Source organism: Polyodon spathula, chromosome 35 (assembly GCF_017654505.1).
Source record: "Polyodon spathula isolate WHYD16114869_AA chromosome 35, ASM1765450v1, whole genome shotgun sequence".
Classification (NCBI taxonomy): domain Eukaryota; kingdom Metazoa; phylum Chordata; class Actinopteri; order Acipenseriformes; family Polyodontidae; genus Polyodon; species Polyodon spathula.
The window spans coordinates 1,504,499-1,526,577 of record NC_054568.1 but is presented as its reverse complement, the minus strand read 5'-3'; the positions used below and the strand labels follow the sequence as shown (position 1 = coordinate 1,526,577).

Sequence of the window (22,079 nt, the reverse complement as noted above, 5' to 3'; positions counted from 1 at the left end):
TTGGGTAGGTGTTTGTTTGTTTGGGTCTGTGTGTTTGTTTGGGTCTGTGTGTGTGTTTGTTTGGGTCTGTGTGTGTTTGTTTGGGTCGGTGTGTGTGTTTGGGTGTGTGTGTGTGTTTGTTTGGGTCTGTGTGTGTGTTTGTTTGGGTCTGTGTGTTTGTTTGGGTCGGTGTGTGTTTGTTTGGGTCTGTGTGTGTGTTTGTTTGGGTCTCTGTGTGTGTGTTTGTTTGGGTCGGTGTGTGTTTGTTTGGGTCTGTGTGTGTGTTTGTTTGGGTCTGTGTGTGTGTTTGTTTGGGTCGGTGTGTGTTTGTTTGGGTCGGTGTGTGTGTTTGGGTGTGTGTGTGTGTTTGTTTGGGTCTGTGTGTGTGTGTTTGGGTCTTTGTGTGTGTTTGTTTGGGTCGGTGTGTGTTTGTTTGCGTCTATGTGTGTGTGTTTGTTTGGGTCGGTGTGTGTTTGTTTGGGTGTGTGTGTGTTTGTTTGGGTCTGTGTGTGTGTTTGTTTGGGTCTGTGTGTGTGTTTGTTTGGGTGTGTGTGTGTTTGTTTGGGTGTGTGTGTGTGTTTGTTTGGGTCTGTGTGTGTGTGTTTGTGTTTGTGGTGTGGTGTGTGTTTGGGTGTGTGTGTGTGTTGTGTGTGTTTGTTTGGGTGTGTGTGTTTGTTTGGGTGTGTGTGTGTTTGTTTGGGTCGGTGTGTGTTTGTTTGGGTCTCTATGTGTGTGTTTGGGTCTGTGTGTGTGTTTGTTTGGGTCTCTGTGTGTGTGTTTGTTTGGGTGTGTGTGTGTTTGTTAAGGTCGGTGTGTGTTTGTTTGGGTCTCTATGTGTGTGTTTGGGTCTGTGTGTGTGTTTGTTTGGGTCTGTGTGTTTGTTTGTATCAATGCTGTACCTGTGCAGAAGAGCCAGCATGCTTACTGGTGTTTAGCCAACTGGAGAGTCAAATCCTGCATCACTGAGCCTCTCCTTTACTCATCAAACTGTGGCACATACTGGAAAAAACAAGCTGCAGCTATTACTGCAGACATTCAGCCTGTGTGATGTAAACATGGCCCCTGTACACAGGATAGGGAGAAAGGACACTGTGTACATTTGCCTGCTTCACTTTCTTCTTTTTCCAATAACACTGATGAAGGCACTGGAGCCCAAACGCTGGTCTGCTTGACTCAGTTTAGTTTCAGTAACACTGATGAAGGCACTAAAGCCCAAACGCTGCCCTGCTTGACTCAGTTTAGTTTCAGTAACACTGATGAAGGCACTAAAGCCCAAACGCTGGTCTGCTTGACTCAGTTTAGTTTCAGTAACACTGATGAAGGCACTAGAGCCCAAACGCTGGCCTGCTTGACTCAGTTTAGTTTCAGTAACACTGATGAAGGCACTAGAGCCCAAACGCTGGTCTGCTTGACTCAGTTTAGTTTCAGTAACACTGATGAAGGCACTACAGCCCAAACGCTGGTCTGCTTGACTCAGTTTAGTTTCAGTAACACTGATGAAGGCACTAAAGCCCAAACGCTGGTCTGCTTGACTCAGTTTAGTTTCAGTAACACTGATGAAGGCACTAGAGCCCAAACGCTGGTCTGCTTGACTCAGTTTAGTTTCAGTAACACTGATGAAGGCACTAGAGCCCAAAAGCTGGTCTGCTTGACTCTTTCTGAGCTTTTCGAAATGGTGGATGACGAAATGAAACGAAAGTAAACATTGCTTGAAAAATGTGAAACCTGTCTCGCCCTTACCTTTGCTTTCGAATTACATTTCGTACTTTATACCTCCTTTGGCACAGAGAGGTCTGGTAAAGCATAGGCAAGCATTGTAAAGCACAGAGAAGTCTGGTAAATAATAGGGAAGCACTGTAAAGCACATAGAGGTCTTGTAAAGTATAGGGAAGCATTGTAAAGTACAGAGAGGCCTGGTAAAGCATAGGGAAACATTGTAAAGCACAGAGGGGTATGGTAAAGCATATTAATAATAACACAAAAACATGGTAAACTAATATTTATAAAGGTTTCCCACAGTAAAAGCACAGCAAAGTGTGATAAAGACCCAATGAAAGCATGGGGAAGTATCTCAAAGCACAGAGAAGCATGGTAAACCAGATTAATAAATAATGCACACCAGGACAAACTGTGGTAATTGCACAGTATAACCATGGGAAAAGCAGGGGGGTTTGCACTGCAAAAATACTATGCAAATGTACCATGATAAAGTTTTATAAGGGTGAAGTCGACTGCCTCTATTAATTGCTGCCCCTATAATACCAGCCTCGGAAACAGGAGGGGCTTTGAGCAAAGCAACGTCTCCAGCGCTGTGCAGGAGGTACTGCTCTTTTTCTCTGCAATTCAGAACCGCTCAGTGGACTTGCTGGGAAGCTGGATTTTTAAAAATTATTTAAATACTGTACCTCGAAGTAAACGTTTCTCCTTTTCCTGTTCTCAAGGTAAAACAACACAGGTCTTTGTGGTCTCAGTATTTTCATTCTTTGGAAATCAAACACACACACACACACACACACACAGAGGCAGACAGCAGGCACTTCCAAGTTTGGGGGTTTAACTTTTAGACAAACATCCCTCTGCATAATTAATGCTCTAACTGCTGTTGTTGCAGCGGGTTGCTCGGTTCGCGGGTCACTGCTGTCCGTGCAGGTCCAGTGGATCTCTCAGCACCTGTTTATCGAGGACGCGTTGCTGTCGGCTGCCTGTGCGCTTTGTGAGGACGGGCGGGGGAGGGATGACGTTTACTTGGGGAAAGTGAGAGCTGCTTGCCTGTATCAGAGTTCAAACTGCGGGACACGGAGGAGGGCACAGCACGGTCTCTGTCAGGACTGAAATAAACCCGTTTCTGGGGGCATTGGAAATCAGTTAACCATGGAGGCACTAGGTGGTGTGTGTGTGTGTGTGTGTGTGTGTGTGTGTGTGTATATATATATATATATATATATATATATATATATATATATATATATATATTAATTGCCTATAGATATAAATGTCCACTATAAAAAAGTCTGAAGATGATATACTGTGTTCGACTGCCGAGAGTTTACAGGTGAAGTTTTTTCAGACTGCATTATCACAAGCTGCGCATCTTGCAGGAAATCAAGGATTTAATACGTTCACTGAACAAAGTTTAGACTAGAGGTACTTTTCAATGTAAGACTTATTACGTATCGTTCCGTATTAATATATACTCAGCAAATACTTCTATTCAAAACGTTTGTCACTGAAGTGTTAGGGTTATTTCACTATTCTAAAGGTAGCACGATTCAGTGTTTGATAGTTCTGCCAGTGTCAGAGTCATTTAAATGTGTAAGCACCGGTAAAATGACTTCCCGTTGAATTTGTGCGGAGAAGGTATTGGGGTACAGTCGATACCTCACTCGTATCGGCGAGTTTTTCAAACCCTGCCTGTCTCTGCTTGTTCGTGTGAATTAGTGGATGTTAAGGTTCGATCGCGTGGCGTGTATGGGTGCAATACTTCTTGAAGGTAGCCTAATGGTAAATCACATGCTTGTAAGAAATACAATTCAATTTCAATCACATTAGCCTGTTATATACAGTGTTAGCTAATTTCACTGCTTTGCCTCAGTGTGTGTGTGTGTGTGTGTGTGTTAAAAGCATCAGAAAGGGAAGTACTGTCTCCATTGACAGGTATTGCACCTGTCTGTCTGTCTGTCTGCATTGCCAGTGTAGTGGCCGTCTGTCTGTCTGCATTGCTTTGTAGATGATTTGTGAAGGGCTAGTTAAATATATTTTAGAAAGCTCTCCCTCTCACCAGTCCTCTCTACCTACCATCTCACTGGATGTTGCAGTACTTCCTGTTCTGAGGATTTCCTATAATATCAGGGGGTTCCCAGGGGCATGAGTCTGACAATCTCACTCCTTACTGCAACCTCTCACTGCCTCTCTGAACATATCAACCCTCCCCCTCAACCTCACACTGCCTCTCTGAACATCTCAACACTCTCCCTCAACCTCTCACTGTCTCTCTGAACATCTCAACACTCTCCCTCAACCTCACACTGCCTCTCTGAACATCTCAACACTCTCCCTCAACCTCTCACTGCCTCTCTGAACATCTCAACCGTCTCCCTCAACCTCTCACTGCCTCTCTGAACATCTCAACCCTCTCCCTCAACCTCACACTGCCTCTCTGAACATCTCAACACTCTCCCTCAACCTCACACTGCCTCTCTGAACATCTCAACCCTCTCCCTCAACCGCACACTGCCTCTCTGAACATCTCAACACTCTCCCTCAACCTCACACTGCCTCTCTGAACATCTCAACATCTCAACACTCTCCCTCAACCTCTCACTGCCTCTCCGAACATCTCAACCCTCTCCCTCAACCTCTCACTGCCTCTCCGAACATCTCAACACTCTCCCTCAACCTCACACTGCCTCTCTGAACATCTCAACACTCTCCCTCAACCTCTCACTGCCTCTCTGAACATCTCAACCCTCTCCCTCAACCTCACACTGCCTCTCTGAACATCTCAACACTCTCCCTCAACCTCTCACTGCCTCTCTGAACATCTCAACCCTCTCCCTCAACCTCTCACTGCCTCTCTGAACATCTCAACACTCTCCCTCAACCTCTCACTGCCTCTCTGAACATCTCAACCCTCTCCCTCAACCTCTCACTGCCTCTCTGAACATCTCAACACTCTCCCTCAACCTCTCACTGCCTCTCTGAACATCTCAACACTCTCCCTCAACCTCTCACTGCCTCTCTGAACATCTCAACACTCTCCCTCAACCTCACACTGCCTCTCTGAACATCTCAACCGTCTCCCTCAACCTCTCACTGCCTCTCTGAACATCTCAACACTCTCCCTCAACCTCACACTGCCTCTCTGAACATCTCAACCCTCTCCCTCAACCTCTCACTGCCTCTCTGAACATCTCAACACTCTCCCTCAACCTCACACTGCCTCTCTGAACATCTCAACACTCTCCCTCAACCTCTCACTGCCTCTCCGAACATCTCAACCCTCTCCCTCAACCTCTCACTGCCTCTCTGAACATCTCAACACTCTCCCTCAACCTCTCACTGCCTCTCTGAACATCTCAACACTCTCCCTCAACCTCTCACTGCCTCTCTGAACATCTCAACCCTCTCCCTCAACCTCTCACTGCCTCTCTGAACATCTCAACACTCTCCCTCAACCTCACACTGCCTCTCTGAACATCTCAACCCTCTCCCTCAACCTCACACTGCCTCTCTGAACATCTCAACACTCTCCCTCAACCGCACACTGCCTCTCTGAACATCTCAACACTCTCCCTCAACCTCACACTGTCTCTCTGAACATCTCAACACTCTCCCTCAACTGTACACTGCCTCTCTGAACATCTCAACCCTCTCCCTCAACCTCACACTGTCTCTCTGAACATCTCAACCCTCTCCCTCAACCTCTCACTGCCTCTCTGAACATCTCACTTTCTCTTTTCCTGTTTTCCTCCTCTTTCCCCCCTCTCTCCCTCTTGCTCCTTCCCAGACTCTCTCCCTCTCTCCCTAATCCTCTCTCCCTCACTCTCTCTTGCTCCCTCTCTCCTCCCCCTAATATCTCCCCCTCTCTCTCTCCCTCTCCCCCTCTGCCTCTCCCATGCTCTCCATCCTCCCTGTACAGGCATGTTTGGCTGCATTGCTCAACTCTGAGCACGCAATCTCTTGAGATCTGGTACTTTTCAGCTGTTTGTTTACTGGAAGCAGCCTTGTTGTAAGGACAAGCGTTCACCGAGTCAGCAACTGAAACCGGGATTTAAACTTAAACTCAAATTCATACGGCATGCCAAGCCGTACAGACCTTGCCAAAGTGAATGCAGCAAAAGCACAGAAATACTCAGCTTGTATTTCTGTCAAACAGTCCTCAATACCAGGTGTGTGAAAGCTGTACTGTGCACTTCCAGTGAGGAGGCTGCAGGCTGCAGTGCACTGCACACAGATTTCTGCTGCCTCATTCTTGTCTCCAAAAAGATTTGTAGTTTTTACTCAGCTCAGTCCAGATGGTTGTCATTCGCTAGGGAGACCGCACTGTGGTTGATCCCCGGAGCCAGCATTGCAGCCGTTGTGTGTGCTGATGCTCTGGGGAAGCAAAATAAGCTGATCCCTGGAGCCAGCCTTACACTTCAGCCATCAACACCAGGCAGAAGGATATCTGCATCATCAGATTTAAGGAAACACAGATGGATCACTTTAGTTTACAGTAAAAGAAGCTATGTGTTAGTTGGTACTTATCTTGGCGAGCGCTGAGTCCCATATCAGCATGAAGTTTTAACACCTACTCTCATGTAATGGAAATCTTAAAGAAACCTTCTCTTTCTGCCAGATTGATAGAATATGTGTCTCTGACTTCTGTATTTTGTACAGAGGATGCAGTGTGTCTGATCCAATCTCTCCACTGTCGTGCTGGCTAGAGTCGAGCCTCTCTGGGCTTCCAGTGTAGCGTGTGTCTGCCTGTTTTAATCCGCAGCTTGTGGTCACTGATTCTGGAGTTGGTTAGGATCTGCCTGTGTTTTGGGTTTTTAATTATGATGAGATAATCGGCTCGGGACAATTTCTTGTTCTTGGAACTGGAACAATCTTGTTTATTTTGAGTTCTACCTGTGCTTTTCCAATGGGATACCAAAGCAGTACACTATTAGAAAGGGTATCTCTGACCTGCTAAACTGTTCAGCCTGTTCTTAGCTGTCTTGTTGCAATGTTTTGTGTTCAGTTCTGTGTCCTATCTGGAATAACACTGCACTTTGGCTTTGGGGCTGTGAGATGCATATCTTTATAGAGAGCTGGATCACACGATGGAGTGTTTGAATGGTTTATTTATTGCAGGAATGTACACACAGCTGTTTTCAAGAGGCTCCAGTGTCTTTGCCTCTGCTTGTGCTTGTTGTTTGCATTTCTATCTGAAGTGATTCTGGGAAATTTCACAGAAACACGTCCATCCAGAATATAAGTAATTAGACAGGGGAGAGGAGAGGCTTTGGGATTGAAGCAGTCACATGATTATTGCTTTTTGCTTTATAGCTGCTCAGTCAAAGGGCGCTGTGTTATGAAATTCCATCTGATTATGATTAATGCAATCCTTCAGTGATAAAGTCCAGACAGAGATGCATGCCTTTCTTTCTGCCTGCTTGCCTCTCTGGCTGTCTGCCTGTCTGTCTATGTGTCTGCAATGTGTTTGTTTCGTTTTTTGAACCCCAGGCTCTCATTCCTCACTCTCGAGTGAATGTGTCTGTGTTTGTGTGTCTCAGTGAGTGTGTCTCAGTCAGAGTCAGCTCAGTCACTTCACAGTGTGTCACACATACAGAGTCACTCGCACACAGAGTACAGTGTCAACACTCACACAGAGACACAGAGTCACTCACTTGCACATGTGTGTGTGTCAGTGTGTGTATGTCTCAGTGAGTGTGTCTCAGTGTGTGTCTGTCTCTGTGTCTCAGTGAGTAAATGTGTCAGTGTGTGTATGTCTCAGTGAGTGTGTCTCAGTGTGTGTGTCTCTGTGTGTGTCTCAATGAGTGAATGTGTCAATGTGTGAGTGTGTCTCAGTGTGTGTGTCTCAGTGTCTGTGTGTCTCAGTGAGTGAATGTATCAGTGTGTGTGCGTGCCTGTGTAACTCTTGGTGACATGTCGTGCAAGGGGGGGGGGGGGGGGGGGGGTTATCTCATCCTCATTTTAAAGCTTCTTTCCAAAAACAAGCCGCTGAGAGCTTTAGTTTCAGAGGGGTCCTGGCATCTTTTCTGGGCTGGATATTGAGTGTGTTGTGGTAGGAGTTTGGACCTCTCTAATCCCTCCTTCTCTGATCTCTCACTCTCCCTCCCCCTCTCTCCCCCTCACTCCCCCGCTGCTCCTATCTCCAGACTGTTTCTCCCAGAGCTTGGAGCTACAATGCCAGTCCTGAAGAACCTATCTGGGAAGCTCCGAGGCTCCAAGCACAGCAGGAATCTGGGAACGCCGCCGACTGCCCCAAGAGCGCTCATCCTGGGAACAATGGATGGGGGGGCAAACCCCTTCGAGGAGGAGGGGGGTGAGGGGCGGGCCAACCCCTTTGAGGAGGAGGAGGGTGGTGGGGCGAACCCCTTCGAGGAAGAGGAAGGGGGGGAGAGCCCCTCCACACCCTGCCCAAATCCCTTGAAGGACGAGGAGCGCAGCAGCCCCCTGAGGGGAACCCTAGACAGGATCCGGGGGGTCTCCTCTCTCAAGACTCTGGGGAAGCTGGGCAAGGGGCTGCGCAGCTCCATCAGGGGAAAGGGGACCCCCGGGGAGGAGAAGACCCCCAGCAGGTCCTCTGAGAAGGACACGAGGAAGAGCAGCCCCAGGAGCTCGGAGGAGCTGACATCTATACTGAGGTAGTGTGATACAGTGTGGAGCAATACAGTACAGAGCAAGACAATACAGTGCATCACATTACAGTACAGTACAGTACAGCTCAGTGTAGTGCAATACAGTACAGTATAATGCAGTACAATACAATACAATATAATACAGAACAGCTGAGGGGCTGGTATCCATACTGAGGTAGAGAGTGTAGCCGAGGAGTAATTACAGTACAGAGTAATACACAGTACAATGCAAAACTGCAAAGCAGCACAATACAGAACAGAGCAAACTGCACAGTACACAGAAGTACTCCTTTGAAACATGCATACTGTCTTTAAGCATGTTCCCAGCCATGTGCTGTTTCTATCTCACAGCAGTGTGTGTGTCTCTGTGCATCACTGTGTTTGTCTGTGTGAGTCTCTGTCATTGTGTGTGTGTCTCTCTCTCTCTCTCTCTCTCTCTCTCTCTCTCTCTCTCTCTCTCTCTCTCTGTCTCTCTCTCTCTCTCTGCATCTCTATCTCTAGCAGCTATGTAAAGACCTCCATATCACTGAGGTCAGTGCAGCTCAGTATACCTGGGAATAGCTCTGTTATCAGCTGAGAGCTGCATTGCTTTATTGTTTTATTGTTTTATTGTGAGCTACAGAGCAGTTTCAGATGAGTTTTGACATGATTCAGAAAAGTGTTTCTCCAGATTCACTGGAGTTAATCAGAGATTTCACTGCACTGCAGTTAGTATTCCAGCTGCCTGCCTGTAGCTGTGGGGCCACCCTGTAGAGTTGAGCTCCAATGTGGAATAGACAGGATAATGGAGTAATATGGAGACCAGCTATTTTACATGACTTTCTTATTTCATTGGAAATGATTGGTGGTGCCATTGGATTGCCATTATAGTGCCATTAAATTACCATTGCTGTACCATTGGTTTAGGAAATGCTGATTGCACTGCTATCAAGTATCTGTTTTCAATTGGTATGCTTCTGAAAAGATTCCTTAAATCTTAGTGGAAGTGCAGAGGTGGTCTAACTGCACCGCGAGGTGGCTTGTGCAGCTGTGACTGATGTCCCCTCTGTAGCACACAGTTACAAAGGGGCAAGATATCCATCTACACATCTCCAGTGGTCAGAAACATGACAGTGTAAACTGAAGCATTTTAAACACAGCGGACCCTGCCTAACACCCCTCTCTGCCCCTCCTTCTCCTTTCCCCCTCCGCTGTCCCTCCCACTCTCCCTCTCCCCTGCCTTTCTCCCCCCTCTTTCCCTCCCCTCCGGTGTGTGCAGCCGTCTCCCTGGGAATGGCAAGCCGAGCACCCCAGAGAGGGAGGGGGAAGAGGGGAACCCCAAGAGGAAACTCTCCTTTCTGAAGATCGGCCTGGGGGGTAAGATCCGGCGTGAGGCCCAGGCCGAAAAACTTTCCCTGGAGAGAGAGGGGGAGCGAGTGGAGGAAGAGAGAGAGGGAGAGAAGGAGGAGGAGAAGAAGGTCAGAGAACCACTTTCAGGTGAGACAGAGCTTCAGATATGAAAGAAGGCCTTCTATATAATCGTCTTGCACGCTTTGCTGTGCCTGGAGGTGGGTCTGTCATACCAGGAGTGAAACAGAATGAAACACACTCTCAACACAATTAGGGAGGGACACTCAACCCTGATAAACAGATTATAAGAGACACCCGACACACCACAGATTCATTTATATAAACCTGAGGTAAAGGGAGAGGGGAGAGAGAGGAGGGAGGGTCTGTCACACACAGAGCGTGGTGTGCTGTTACTGTGGGGAACCCAACTGAATCTGTGACAGGACAGTATAGGACTTTGAGTTAGAAAGAAGCCTCTCTGAATGGCTGGACTGGTGTTTCATGGGAAGCATTTACTGAAAACTAATTTCCTTGTCGGGTATTTCTTCTCATCTTGATGACGGCATGCTGCCAGACTGTGGTGTGCTTGTTGTGTGTCCTGTAGAGCGCTGGCTGCAATCCTCAGGGCTCAGTATCTCTGCGCTCCAGAGATCTGTTTACACACCCTGGGCGTGCTGAGAGGAGAGGCTGCCTGTGAGCTCCAGTCCTGGGGTGTGCAGCAGGAGAGCGGAGGAATTGGGCCTTCACTAGCTCTGAGCTCTCAGGCTGCAATGGCAATAAGCCACACAGCATCTGGAAGCAGGATGACACAGAGGGGAGAGAAACACTGTTGGTAGCTGTTCAATACCACTCAGGCAGAGAGGATAACTAAAGTGTATCTACACTGATGAAGGCACTAGAGCCCAAACGCTGGTCTGCTTGACTCAGTTTAGTTTCAGTAACACTGATGAAGGCACTAGAGCCCAAACGCTGGTCTGCTTGACTCAGTTTAGTTTCAGTAACACTGATGAAGGCACTAGAGCCCAAACGCTGGTCTGCTTGACTCAGTTTAGTTTCAGTAACACTGATGAAGGCACTAGCTGTACTGGGCTGCTTGTCTCAGAGGTCTTTTGGACTCTGCAGTGGTTTGTTTGAAGTATCTGAAGAGAGTCAGGGATGCTTGTTCTGTGTGTTTATATTGGGATGTCTTTCCTGAGTCTTGCTGGGAGGTGTTGACAGAGACACAGTGGAGACACACCAGCTCCTCTCACTTCCTCCTTCTCCCAGGGGGACTCTGCGTGTGTCAGTGTGTGAGTCACTAAGTCATTATTATGTATTATAGAAGTCTCTCATAATAAAAGCAAACATGTGGCAAGCACAGTAAAAAAAAAAAAAAAAAAAAAAAGAAAAACGTGGTAAACTAACCCTTATAAAAGTGTAAAAGTTTGTTATAAAAATATAACCATGATAAAGCCATGGTAAAATTGCACAAATACCATGGTCAACTAGGGCTTTCTGTGTGTGTGTCTGTCTGTGTGTGTGTCTGTGTGTCTGTGTTGTGTCTCTGTAATATGTATCTGTGCTATGTCTAGGTGTGTGTCTCTGTGTATGTCTCTGTGTGTGCTGTGTCTCTCTGTGTGTCTCTCTGTGTGTGTCTCTGTGTGTGTTTCTGTGTGTGTGTCTCTGTGTTTGTCTCTGTGTTGTATGTCTGTAGTATATCTCTGTATGTGTCTCTTTGTGTGTTTCTCTGTGTGTTTCTTTGTGTGTGTCTCTGTGTGTGTTTCTCTGTGTGTGTCTGTGTGTGTGTCTCTGTGTGTGCTGTGTCTCTTTGTGTGTGTCTCTGTGTTGTGTGTCTGTAGTATGTCTCTGTTGCTCTGCCCTGTTTGTCCTGCTGTGCTATGTGTCTTGTTTCGTTGATTTACTGCTCTGCTGTGTTGAGGGAGGAATGATTGTCGCACTTTGGACCGTTCAACGTTTCTACCAGAACCAGAGGATGTAATAAAACCTTGTTGCTCTAATCAAATCGCTTGCTGGTATTAATGTATCACGGTTCCAATCACCCATCAGTTATATCTTACAGGATATGACAGGCTCTGTATTAATAGAGGGGATCGTATCTTACAGGATCAGATATGACAGGCTCTGTATTAATAGAGGGGATCGTATCTTACAGGATCAGATATGACAGGCTCTGTATTAATAGAGGGGATCGTATCTTACAGGATCAGATATGACAGGCTCTGTATTAATAGAGGGGATCGTATCTTACAGGATCAGATATGACAGGCTCTGTATTAATAGAGGGGATCATATCTTGTGGCAGTGTGTGTGTGTTAATGAGAGATGGCACAGGGCATCAGGCAGGGCAGTGTGTGTGTTATTGAGAGATGGCACAGGGCAGGCAGGCAGGGCAGTGTGTGTTAATGAGAGATGGCACAGGGCAGGCAGGCAGGGCAGTGTGTGTGTTAATGAGAGATGGCACAGGGCAGGCAGGCAGGGCAGTGTGTGTGCTAATGAGAGATGGCACAGGGCAGGCAGGCAGGGCAGTGTGTGTGTTAATGAGAGATGGCACAGGGCAGGCAGGCAGGGCAGTGTGTGTGTTAATGAGAGATGGCACAGGGCAGGCAGGCAGGGCAGTGTGTGTGTTAATGAGAGATGGCACAGGGCAGGCAGGCAGGGCAGTGTGTGTGTTATTGAGAGATGGCACAGGGCAGGCAGGCAGGGCAGTGTGTGTGTTAATGAGAGATGGCACAGGGCAGGCAGGCAGGGCAGTGTGTGTGTTAATCAGATGGCACAGGGCAGGCAGGCAGGGCAGTGTGTGTGTTAATGAGAGATGGCACAGGGCAGGCAGGCAGGGCAGTGTGTGTGTTATTGAGAGATGGCACAGGGCAGGCAGGCAGGGCAGTGTGTGTGTTAATGAGAGATGGCACAGGGCAGGCAGGCAGGGCAGTGTGTGTGTTAATGAGAGATGGCACAGGGCAGGCAGGCAGGGCAGTGTGTGTGTTATTGAGAGATGGCACAGGGCAGGCAGGCAGGGCAGTGTGTGTGTTATTGAGAGATGGCACAGGGCAGGCAGGCAGGGCAGTGTGTGTGTTGATGAGAGATGGCACAGGGCAGGCAGGCAGGGCAGTGTGTGTGTTAATGAGAGATGGCACAGGGCAGGCAGGCAGGGCAGTGTGTGTGTTGATGAGAGATGGCACAGGGCAGGCAGGCAGGGCAGTGTGTGTGTTATTGAGAGATGGCACAGGGCAGGCAGGCAGGGCAGTGTGTGTGTTAATGAGAGATGGCACAGGGCAGGCAGGCAGGGCAGTGTGTGTGTTAATGAGAGATGGCACAGGGCAGGCAGGCAGGGCAGTGTGTGTGTTAATGAGAGATGGCACAGGGCAGGCAGGCAGGGCAGTGTGTGTGTTATTGAGAGATGGCACAGGGCAGGCAGGCAGGGCAGTGTGTGTGTTAATGAGAGATGGCACAGGGCAGGCAGGCAGGGCAGTGTGTGTGTTAATGAGAGATGGCACAGGGCAGGCAGGCAGGGCAGTGTGTGTGTTAATGAGAGATGGCACAGGGCAGGCAGGCAGGGCAGTGTGTGTGTTAATGAGAGATGGCACAGGGCAGGCAGGCAGGGCAGTGTGTGTGTTATTGAGAGATGGCACAGGGCAGGCAGGCAGGGCAGTGTGTGTGTTGATGAGAGATGGCACAGGGCAGGCAGGCAGGGCAGTGTGTGTGTTATTGAGAGATGGCACAGGGCAGGCAGGCAGGGCAGTGTGTGTGTTATTGAGAGATGGCACAGGGCAGGCAGGCAGGGCAGTGTGTGTGTTATTGAGAGATGGCACAGGGCAGGCAGGCAGGGCAGTGTGTGTGTTAATGAGAGATGGCACAGGGCAGGCAGGCAGGGCAGTGTGTGTGTTAATGAGAGATGGCACAGGGCAGGCAGGCAGGGCAGTGTGTGTGTTAATGAGAGATGGCACAGGGCAGGCAGGCAGGGCAGTGTGTGTGTTAATCAGATGGCACAGGGCAGGCAGGCAGGGCAGTGTGTGTGTTAATGAGAGATGGCACAGGGCAGGCAGGCAGGGCAGTGTGTGTGTTATTGAGAGATGGCACAGGGCAGGCAGGCAGGGCAGTGTGTGTGTTATTGAGAGATGGCACAGGGCAGGCAGGCAGGGCAGTGTGTGTGTTAATGAGAGATGGCACAGGGCAGGCAGGCAGGGCAGTGTGTGTGTTAATGAGAGATGGCACAGGGCAGGCAGGCAGGGCAGTGTGTGTGTTATTGAGAGATGGCACAGGGCAGGCAGGCAGGGCAGTGTGTGTGTTAATGAGAGATGGCACAGGGCAGGCAGGCAGGGCAGTGTGTGTGTTAATGAGAGATGGCACAGGGCAGGCAGGCAGGGCGGTGTGTGTGTTAATGAGAGATGGCACAGGGCAGGCAGGCAGGGCAGTGTGTGTTATTGAGAGATGGCACAGGGCAGGCAGGCAGGGCAGTGTGTGTGCTAATGAGAGATGGCACAGGGCAGGCAGGCAGGGCAGTGTGTGTGTTAATGAGAGATGGCACAGGGCAGGCAGGCAGGGCAGTGTGTGTGTTAATGAGAGATGGCACAGGGCAGGCAGGCAGGGCAGTGTGTGTGTTAATGAGAGATGGCACAGGGCAGGCAGGCAGGGCAGTGTGTGTGTTAATGAGATGGCACAGGGCAGGCAGGCAGGGCAGTGTGTGTGTTATTGAGAGATGGCACAGGGCAGGCAGGCAGGGCAGTGTGTGTGTTATTGAGAGATGGCACAGGGCAGGCAGGCAGGGCAGTGTGTGTGTTATTGAGAGATGGCACAGGGCAGGCAGGCAGGGCAGTGTGTGTGTTATTGAGAGATGGCACAGGGCAGGCAGGCAGGGCAGTGTGTGTGTTAATGAGAGATGGCACAGGGCAGGCAGGCAGGGCAGTGTGTGTGTTAATGAGAGATGGCACAGGGCAGGCAGGCAGGGCAGTGTGTGTGTTAATCAGAGCACATTCATTGATCTGTAAGTTGCACACTGACAGTTTAAAAATGTTCAAATGTTTGACATATCTTCTCCCATCTCTCCTTCATCTCTTCCCATCTTACCTTCTCACCATTCACTCTTCTCCCCATCCCCTCTTCTCCCCCCCTCTCCTGTCAGTGTTGGAGATCATGCGGCTTGTGATGAAGCGGGATCTCTTCGTGGCCGACACTCACATCCTGGAACTGGAGCGGGAGTGCGAGAGAGAGGGCGGGGCTGGGGGCGGGGATGGGGGCGTGGCTGAGGAAGCGGGTGGGCAGGGCCGGGACAGCGGCCGTAAGTTGAAGGACGTGGAGCTGCTGTACGAGGCGCTGCTCAAGGAGCTGGGGGAGGTGGTGCGTGAGTCCTTGCTCCCCAACAGCCCTGCCCCACCCCCTGCGCTGCCCCTGCTGCTCCAGGTCATCGAGCAGGAGGAACGGGCTGACAGAGAGTGGGCTGAGAGGGAGGCCGGGGGCCCGGAGGGCCTCTCCAGGCCCCGGCAGCTCCGCAGGAAGTGGAAGGAGAGTGTGGCGGAGTCGGCCAGCAGCAGGCTCCCGTGTAGGGGTGACGCTGTGGCCCTGGCCGGGTTCCTGGGGGCTCTGAGCGAACGCGTGGTACAGGACCTCTGTACTGTGAAGAGGAACACACTGCCCTGCTACCCCCCCGAGTATGAGGCTTTCGCGGTGCACCTGCAGAGCTACCATCAGGCCGTGGGGCAGAGACTGAGAGAGGCGGCCGCAGCTGAGCTGGACATCACTGAGCTGCACACACTGCTGGACTGGGTGCACAACACTTACTGCAGGTCAGAGAACTCACTCTCACACTCTCACACACACACACTCTCACACACACACAATCTCACACTCTCACACACTCAAACACACACACACACACACACTCATACTCACACACACACACACTCTCTCACACATTCTCACACACACACACTCTCTCTCACACGCACACTCTCACACACTCTCACACACACACACTCACACATTCTTTCTCACACACACACACACACACACACACACTCGCACATTCTTTCTCACACACACACACACACACACACACACACACACACACACACACACACACACACACTCTTTCTCACACACACACTCACTCTCACACACTCACACGTACTGCTTGCTGATTGCTGACCATTTGCCCGTTCTGTCCTCTGTATTTCAGGGAGGTACTCGATCACTCTGCCTTCAAGGAGCTCACATCCAGATCCCAGCTGTCTCCTCTACTGCCCCTCGACACCCTCAGCAAGCTGGAGAGAGACTACATCAGCTTCGTCAAGGTGAGGGAGCAGGGGCTGGTAATCACACAGGGGCTGTAGCTGACTCAGGGTAGTGCTGGTAATTACACAGGAGCTGTAGCTGACTCAGGGCAGTGCTAGTAATCACAAAGGGGCTGTAGCTGACTCAGGGTAGTGCTGGCAATCACACAGGGGCTGTAGCTGACTCAGGGCAGTGCTGGTAATCACACAGGGGCTGTAGCTGACTCAGGGCAGTGCTGGTAATCACACAGGGGCTGTAGCTGACTCAGGGTAGTGCTGGTAATCACACAGGGGCTGTAGCTGACTCAGGGCAGTGCTGGTAATCACACAGGGGCTGTAGCTGACTCAGGGCAGTGCTGGTAATCACACAGGGGCTGTAGCTGACTCAGGGCAGTGCTGGTAATCACACAGGGGCTGTAGCTGACTCAGGGCAGTGCTGGTAATCACACAGGGGCTGTAGCTGACTCAGGGCAGTGCTGGTAATCACACAGGGGCTGTAGCTGACTCAGGGCAGTGCTGGTAATCACACAGGGGCTGTAGCTGACTCAGGGTAGTGCTGGTAATCACACAGGGGCTGTAGCTGACTCAGGGCAGTGCTGGTAATCACACAGGGGCTGTAGCTGACTCAGGGCAGTGCTGGTAATCACACAGGGGCTGTAGCTGACTCAGGGCAGTGCTGGTAATCACACAGGGGCTGTAGCTGACTCAGGGCAGTGCTGGTAATCACACAGGGGCTGTAGCTGACTCAGGGCAGTGCTGGTAATCACACAGGGGCTGTAGCTGACTCAGGGCAGTGCTGGTAATCACACAGGGGCTGTAGCTGACTCAGGGCAGTGCTGGTAATCACACAGGGGCTGTAGCTGACTCAGGGCAGTGCTGGTAATCACACAGGGGCTGTAGCTGACTCAGGGCAGTGCTGGTAATCACACAGGGGCTGTAGCTGACTCAGGGCAGTGCTGGTAATCACACAGGGGCTGTAGCTGACTCAGGGCAGTGCTGGTAATCACACAGGGGCTGTAGCTGACTCAGGGCAGTGCTGGTAATCACACAGGGGCTGTAGCTGACTCAGGGCAGTGCTGGTAATCACACAGGGGCTGTAGCTGACTCAGGGCAGTGCTGGTAATCACACAGGGGCTGTAGCTGACTCAGGGCAGTGCTGGTAATCACACAGGGGCTGTAGCTGACTCAGGGCAGTGCTGGTAATCACACAGGGGCTGTAGCTGACTCAGGGCAATGCTGATAATCACACAGGGGCTGTAGCTGACTCAGTGAGTGTTGTGAGGTACAGCCAGGATAAGAAGCTGTGTACACACTCCTTTCTTGGAGTGGGGAGGGTGTGTAAAGAACTCTCTGATATCAGTACTAGGTGTTAAGGTCTGTTTGCCCAAAGGAAACGGTGACAGGGGAGCTGTCTCAGGACCTGGAGGCTGAGGAGAGGCGCTGGGGAGAGTCTCTGCAGATCGAGGAGTATCAGAGCAGCCTGGCCAGCAACGTTATCGCGGTACAGAACCTGAACCACAGTCTGAGCTGCGTGTGCACTGCATTCAATCAACTGATACACTGCATTCAATCAAGTGATACACTGCATTCAATCAAGTGATACACTGCATTCAATCAACTGATACACTGCATTCAATCAACTGATACACTGCATTCAATCAACTGATACACTGCATTCAATCAACTGATACACTGCATTCAATCAACTAATACACTGCATTCAATCAACTGATACACTGCATTCAATCAACTGATACACTGCATTCAATCAACTGATACACTGCATTCAATCACACAATCGCATAGCAAAGTGTAACAAAGCACATTGAAAGCATGGAAAAGGACAGGCAAGCATTGTAAAGCACAGATAGGTATATAAAGCATATTAATAAACAGACCATGGTAAACTAACCATTATAAAAGTGTTCATTAGAAGTACAGCAAAGTGTAATCAAGCATTATAAAGAAGAGGTAAGCATTGCAAAGCACAGAGGTAAAGCAAATTTAAAAACAAACCATAGTAAAATATAGTAAATGCATAGTGTATAAGTATAGGGAGAGCTGCAGAAATACCATTGTAAACTTTTAGAAGGGATTGTCTGTCACAGCTTTGCATTGAAACACCTGTATTACAGTCAGTGCTGTCACACTGTCACGTGATTGCGCTACACGATCTGTATTAACCATTATCATAACGTCCTCTTAATAAATACCCAGTCACATCAATTACAACATAGCCCCGGGCTTTAAACTCTCCTGTGACGTGATGGTGTCAGTGAGGGGATCAGCGGTATTGTCCAGTGACTCCATCACTCCTGCCAAATCATAACACCAGAGAGTAACGCCATTGCTTTAATACCCTGTCACTCTAACTGATAGAGGCAGCTCCATTGCTTTAATACCCTGTCACTCTAACTGATAGAGGCAGCTCCATTGCTTTAATACCCTGTCACTCTAACTGATAGAGGCAGCTCCATTGCTTTAATCCCCTGTCACTCTAACTGATAGAGGGAGCTCCATTGCTTTAATACCCTGTCACTCTAACTGATAGAGGCAGCTCCATTGCTTTAATACCCTGTCACTCTAACTGATAGAGGCAGCTCCATTGCTTTAATACCCTGTCACTCTAACTGATAGAGGCAGCTCCATTGCTTTAATCCCCTGTCACTCTAACTGATAGAGGGAGCTCCATTGCTTTAATACCCTGTCACTCTAACTGATAGAGGCAGCTCCATTGCTTTAATACCCTGTCACTCTAACTGATAGAGGCAGCTCCATTGCTTTAATACCCTGTCACTCTAACTGATAGAGGCAGCTCCATTGCTTTAATACCCTGTCACTCTAACTGACAGAGGCAGCTCCATTGCTTTAATACCCTGTCACTCTAACTGATAGAGGCAGCTCCATTGCTTTAATACCCTGTCACTCTAACTGATAGAGGCAGCTCCATTGCTTTAATACCCTGTCACTCTAACTGATAGAGGCAGCTCCATTGCTTTAATACCCTGTCACTCTAACTGATAGAGGCAGCTCCATTGCTTTAATACCCTGTCACTCTAACTGATAGAGGCAGCTCCATTGCTTTAATACCCTGTCACTCTAACTGATAGAGGCAGCTCCATTGCTTTAATACCCTGTCACTCTAACTGATAGAGGCAGCTCCATTGCTTTAATACCCTGTCACTCTAACTGATAGAGGCAGCTCCATTGCTTTAATCCCCTGTCACTCTAACTGATAGAGGCAGCTCCATTGCTTTAATACCCTGTCACTCTAACTGACAGAGGCAGCTCCATTGCTTTAATACCCTGTCACTCTAACTGATAGAGGCAGCTCCATTGCTTTAATACCCTGTCACTCTAACTGATAGAGGCAGCTCCATTGCTTTAATACCCTGTCACTCTAACTGATAGAGGCAGCTCCATTGCTTTAATACCCTGTCACTCTAACTGATAGAGGCAGCTCCATTGCTTTAATACCCTGTCACTCTAACTGATAGAGGCAGCTCCATTGCTTTAATACCCTGTCACTCTAACTGATAGAGGCAGCTCCATTGCTTTAATACCCTGTCACTCTAACTGATAGAGGCAGCTCCATTGCTTTAATACCCTGTCACTCTAACTGATAGAGGCAGCTCCATTGCTTTAATACCCTGTCACTCTAACTGATAGAGGCAGCTCCATTGCTTTAATACCCTGTCACTCTAACTGATAGAGGCAGCTCCATTGCTTTAATACCCTGTCACTCTAACTGATAGAGGCAGCTCCATTGCTTTAATCCCCTGTCACTCTAACTGATAGAGGCAGCTCCATTGCTTTAATACCCTGTCACTCTAACTGATAGAGGCAGCTCCATTGCTTTAATACCCTGTCACTCTAACTGATAGAGGCAGCTCCATTGCTTTAATACCCTGTCACTCTAACTGATAGAGGCAGCTCCATTGCTTTAATACCCTGTCACTCTAACTGATAGAGGCAGCTCCATTGCTTTAATACCCTGTCACTCTAACTGATAGAGGCAGCTCCATTGCTTTAATACCCTGTCACTCTAACTGATAGAGGCAGCTCCATTGCTTTAATACCCTGTCACTCTAACTGATAGAGGCAGCTCCATTGCTTTAATACCCTGTCACTCTAACTGATAGAGGCAGCTCCATTGCTTTAATACCCTGTCACTCTAACTGATAGAGGCAGCTCCATTGCTTTAATACCCTGTCACTCTAACTGATAGAGGCAGCTCCATTGCTTTAATACCCTGTCACTCTAACTGATAGAGGCAGCTCCATTGCTTTAATACCCTGTCACTCTAACTGATAGAGGCAGCTCCATTGCTTTAATACCCTGTCACTCTAACTGATAGAGGCAGCTCCATTGCTTTAATACCCTGTCACTCTAACTGATAGAGGCAGCTCCATTGCTTTAATACCCTGTCACTCTAACTGATAGAGGCAGCTCCATTGCTTTAATACCCTGTCACTCTAACTGACAGAGGCAGCTCCATTGCTTTAATACCCTGTCACTCTAACTGATAGAGGCAGCTCCATTGCTTTAATACCCTGTCACTCTAACTGATAGAGGCAGCTCCATTGCTTTAATACCCTGTCACTCTAACTGATAGAGGCAGCTCCATTGCTTTAATACCCTGTCACTCTAACTGATTTATTTATGGCGTTTCTATATTGCTTTTTATACAAAAGTATCACAAAGCATTGTTCAGTAGCAGAAAAAAGAACAAACCACAATGCATTTGTATAGCAAGTCACACATACAACTGCCACAATCAGGGCATGTAAATAACAGTATGCACATAATAATAAAAAAGCAGCAATTTTAAACTTACATTAAACTGATAGAGGAAGCTCCATTGCTTTAATAACCTGTCTGTAACTGAGAGAGGTTCTCACCCTGTCTCACTCTGTAGTGTGTGTTCCTCCCTGTCTCACTGTAATGTGTGCTCCCCCCTGTCTCACTCCGTACTGTGTGTTCCTCCCTGTCTCACTCTGTAGTGTGTTCCTCCCTGTCTCACTCTACAGTGTGTGTTCCTCCCTGTCCCACCCTGTAGTGTGTGTTCCTCCCTGTCTCACTCTGTAGTGTGTGTTCCTCTCTGTCTCACTCTGTAGTGTGTTCATGTCTCACCCTGTAGTGTGTTCCTCCCTGTCTCACTCTGTAGTGTGTTCATGTCTCACCCTGTAGTGTGTGTTCCTCCCTGTCTCATTCTGTAGTGTGTGTTTCTCCCTGTCTCACTCTGCAGTGTGTGTTTCTCCCTGTCTCACTCTGTAGTTCATGTTCCTCCCTGTCTCACTCTGTAGTGTGTTCCTGTCTCACTCTGTAGTGTGTGTTCCTCCCTGTCTCACTCTGTACTATGTGTTCCTCACTGTCTCACTCTGTAGTGTGTGTTCCTCCCTGTCTCACTCTGTACTATGTGTTCCTCACTGTCTCACTCTGTAGTGTGTGTTCCTCCCTGTCTCACTCTGTAGTGTGTGTTCCTCCCTGTCTCACTCTGTAGTGTGTGCTCCCCCTGTCTCACTCTGTAGTGTGTTCCTGTCTCACTCTGTAGTGTGTGTTCCTCCCTGTCTCACTCTGTAGTGTGTTCCCTGTCTCACTCTGTAGTGTGTTCCTCCATGTCTCACTCTGTAGTGTGTGTTCCTCCCTGTCTCACTCTGCAGTGTGTGTTTCTCCCTGTCTCACTCTGTAGTGTGTGTTCCTCCCTGTCTCACTCTGTAGTGTGTGTTCCTCCCTGTCTCACTCTGTAGTGTGTTCCTGTCTCTCCCTGTCTCACTCTGTAGTGTGTGTTTCTCCCTGTCTCACTCTGTAGTGTGTGTTCCTCCCTGTCTCACTCTGTAGTGTGTGTTTCTCCCTGTCTCACTCTGTAGTGTGTGTTCCTCCCTGTCTCACTCTGTAGTTTATGTTCCTCCCTGTCTCACTCTGCAGTGTGTGTTTCTCCCTGTCTCACTCTGTAGTGTGTGTTACTCCCTGTCTCACTCTGTAGTGTGTGTTACTCCCTGTCTCACTCTGTAGTGTGTGTTTCTCCATGTCTCACTCTGTTTCTTTGTCTGCAGAAGCTGCAGATTCACCTGGACAGGGCCTCCGGCATCACTGCGGAGCTGGGGGCGCGCGTGGCTCACTGCTGCCTCTCTGGCCTGGCTGACTTCCTGCAGAG

General features: G+C 49.0%; 1 protein-coding gene across 1 annotated transcript in view; it reads left to right on the top strand.

The window, feature by feature from the left end:
- Positions 1 to 2,777: 2,777 nt before the first annotated feature.
- Positions 2,778 to 22,079, top strand: part of LOC121303725 (tumor necrosis factor alpha-induced protein 2-like) — a gene marked incomplete at its 3' end in the record, with an annotated part of 25,076 nt that continues 5,774 nt past the window's right edge. Inside the window, exons 1-7 of the mRNA XM_041234505.1 lie at positions 2,778 to 2,863; positions 7,845 to 8,333; positions 9,586 to 9,803; positions 14,776 to 15,436; positions 15,829 to 15,943; positions 17,313 to 17,423; positions 21,979 to 22,079. Of these exons, the coding sequence (XP_041090439.1) occupies positions 7,873 to 8,333; positions 9,586 to 9,803; positions 14,776 to 15,436; positions 15,829 to 15,943; positions 17,313 to 17,423; positions 21,979 to 22,079 (1,667 nt within the window). The remainder of the gene's footprint in view (positions 2,864 to 7,844; positions 8,334 to 9,585; positions 9,804 to 14,775; positions 15,437 to 15,828; positions 15,944 to 17,312; positions 17,424 to 21,978) is intronic.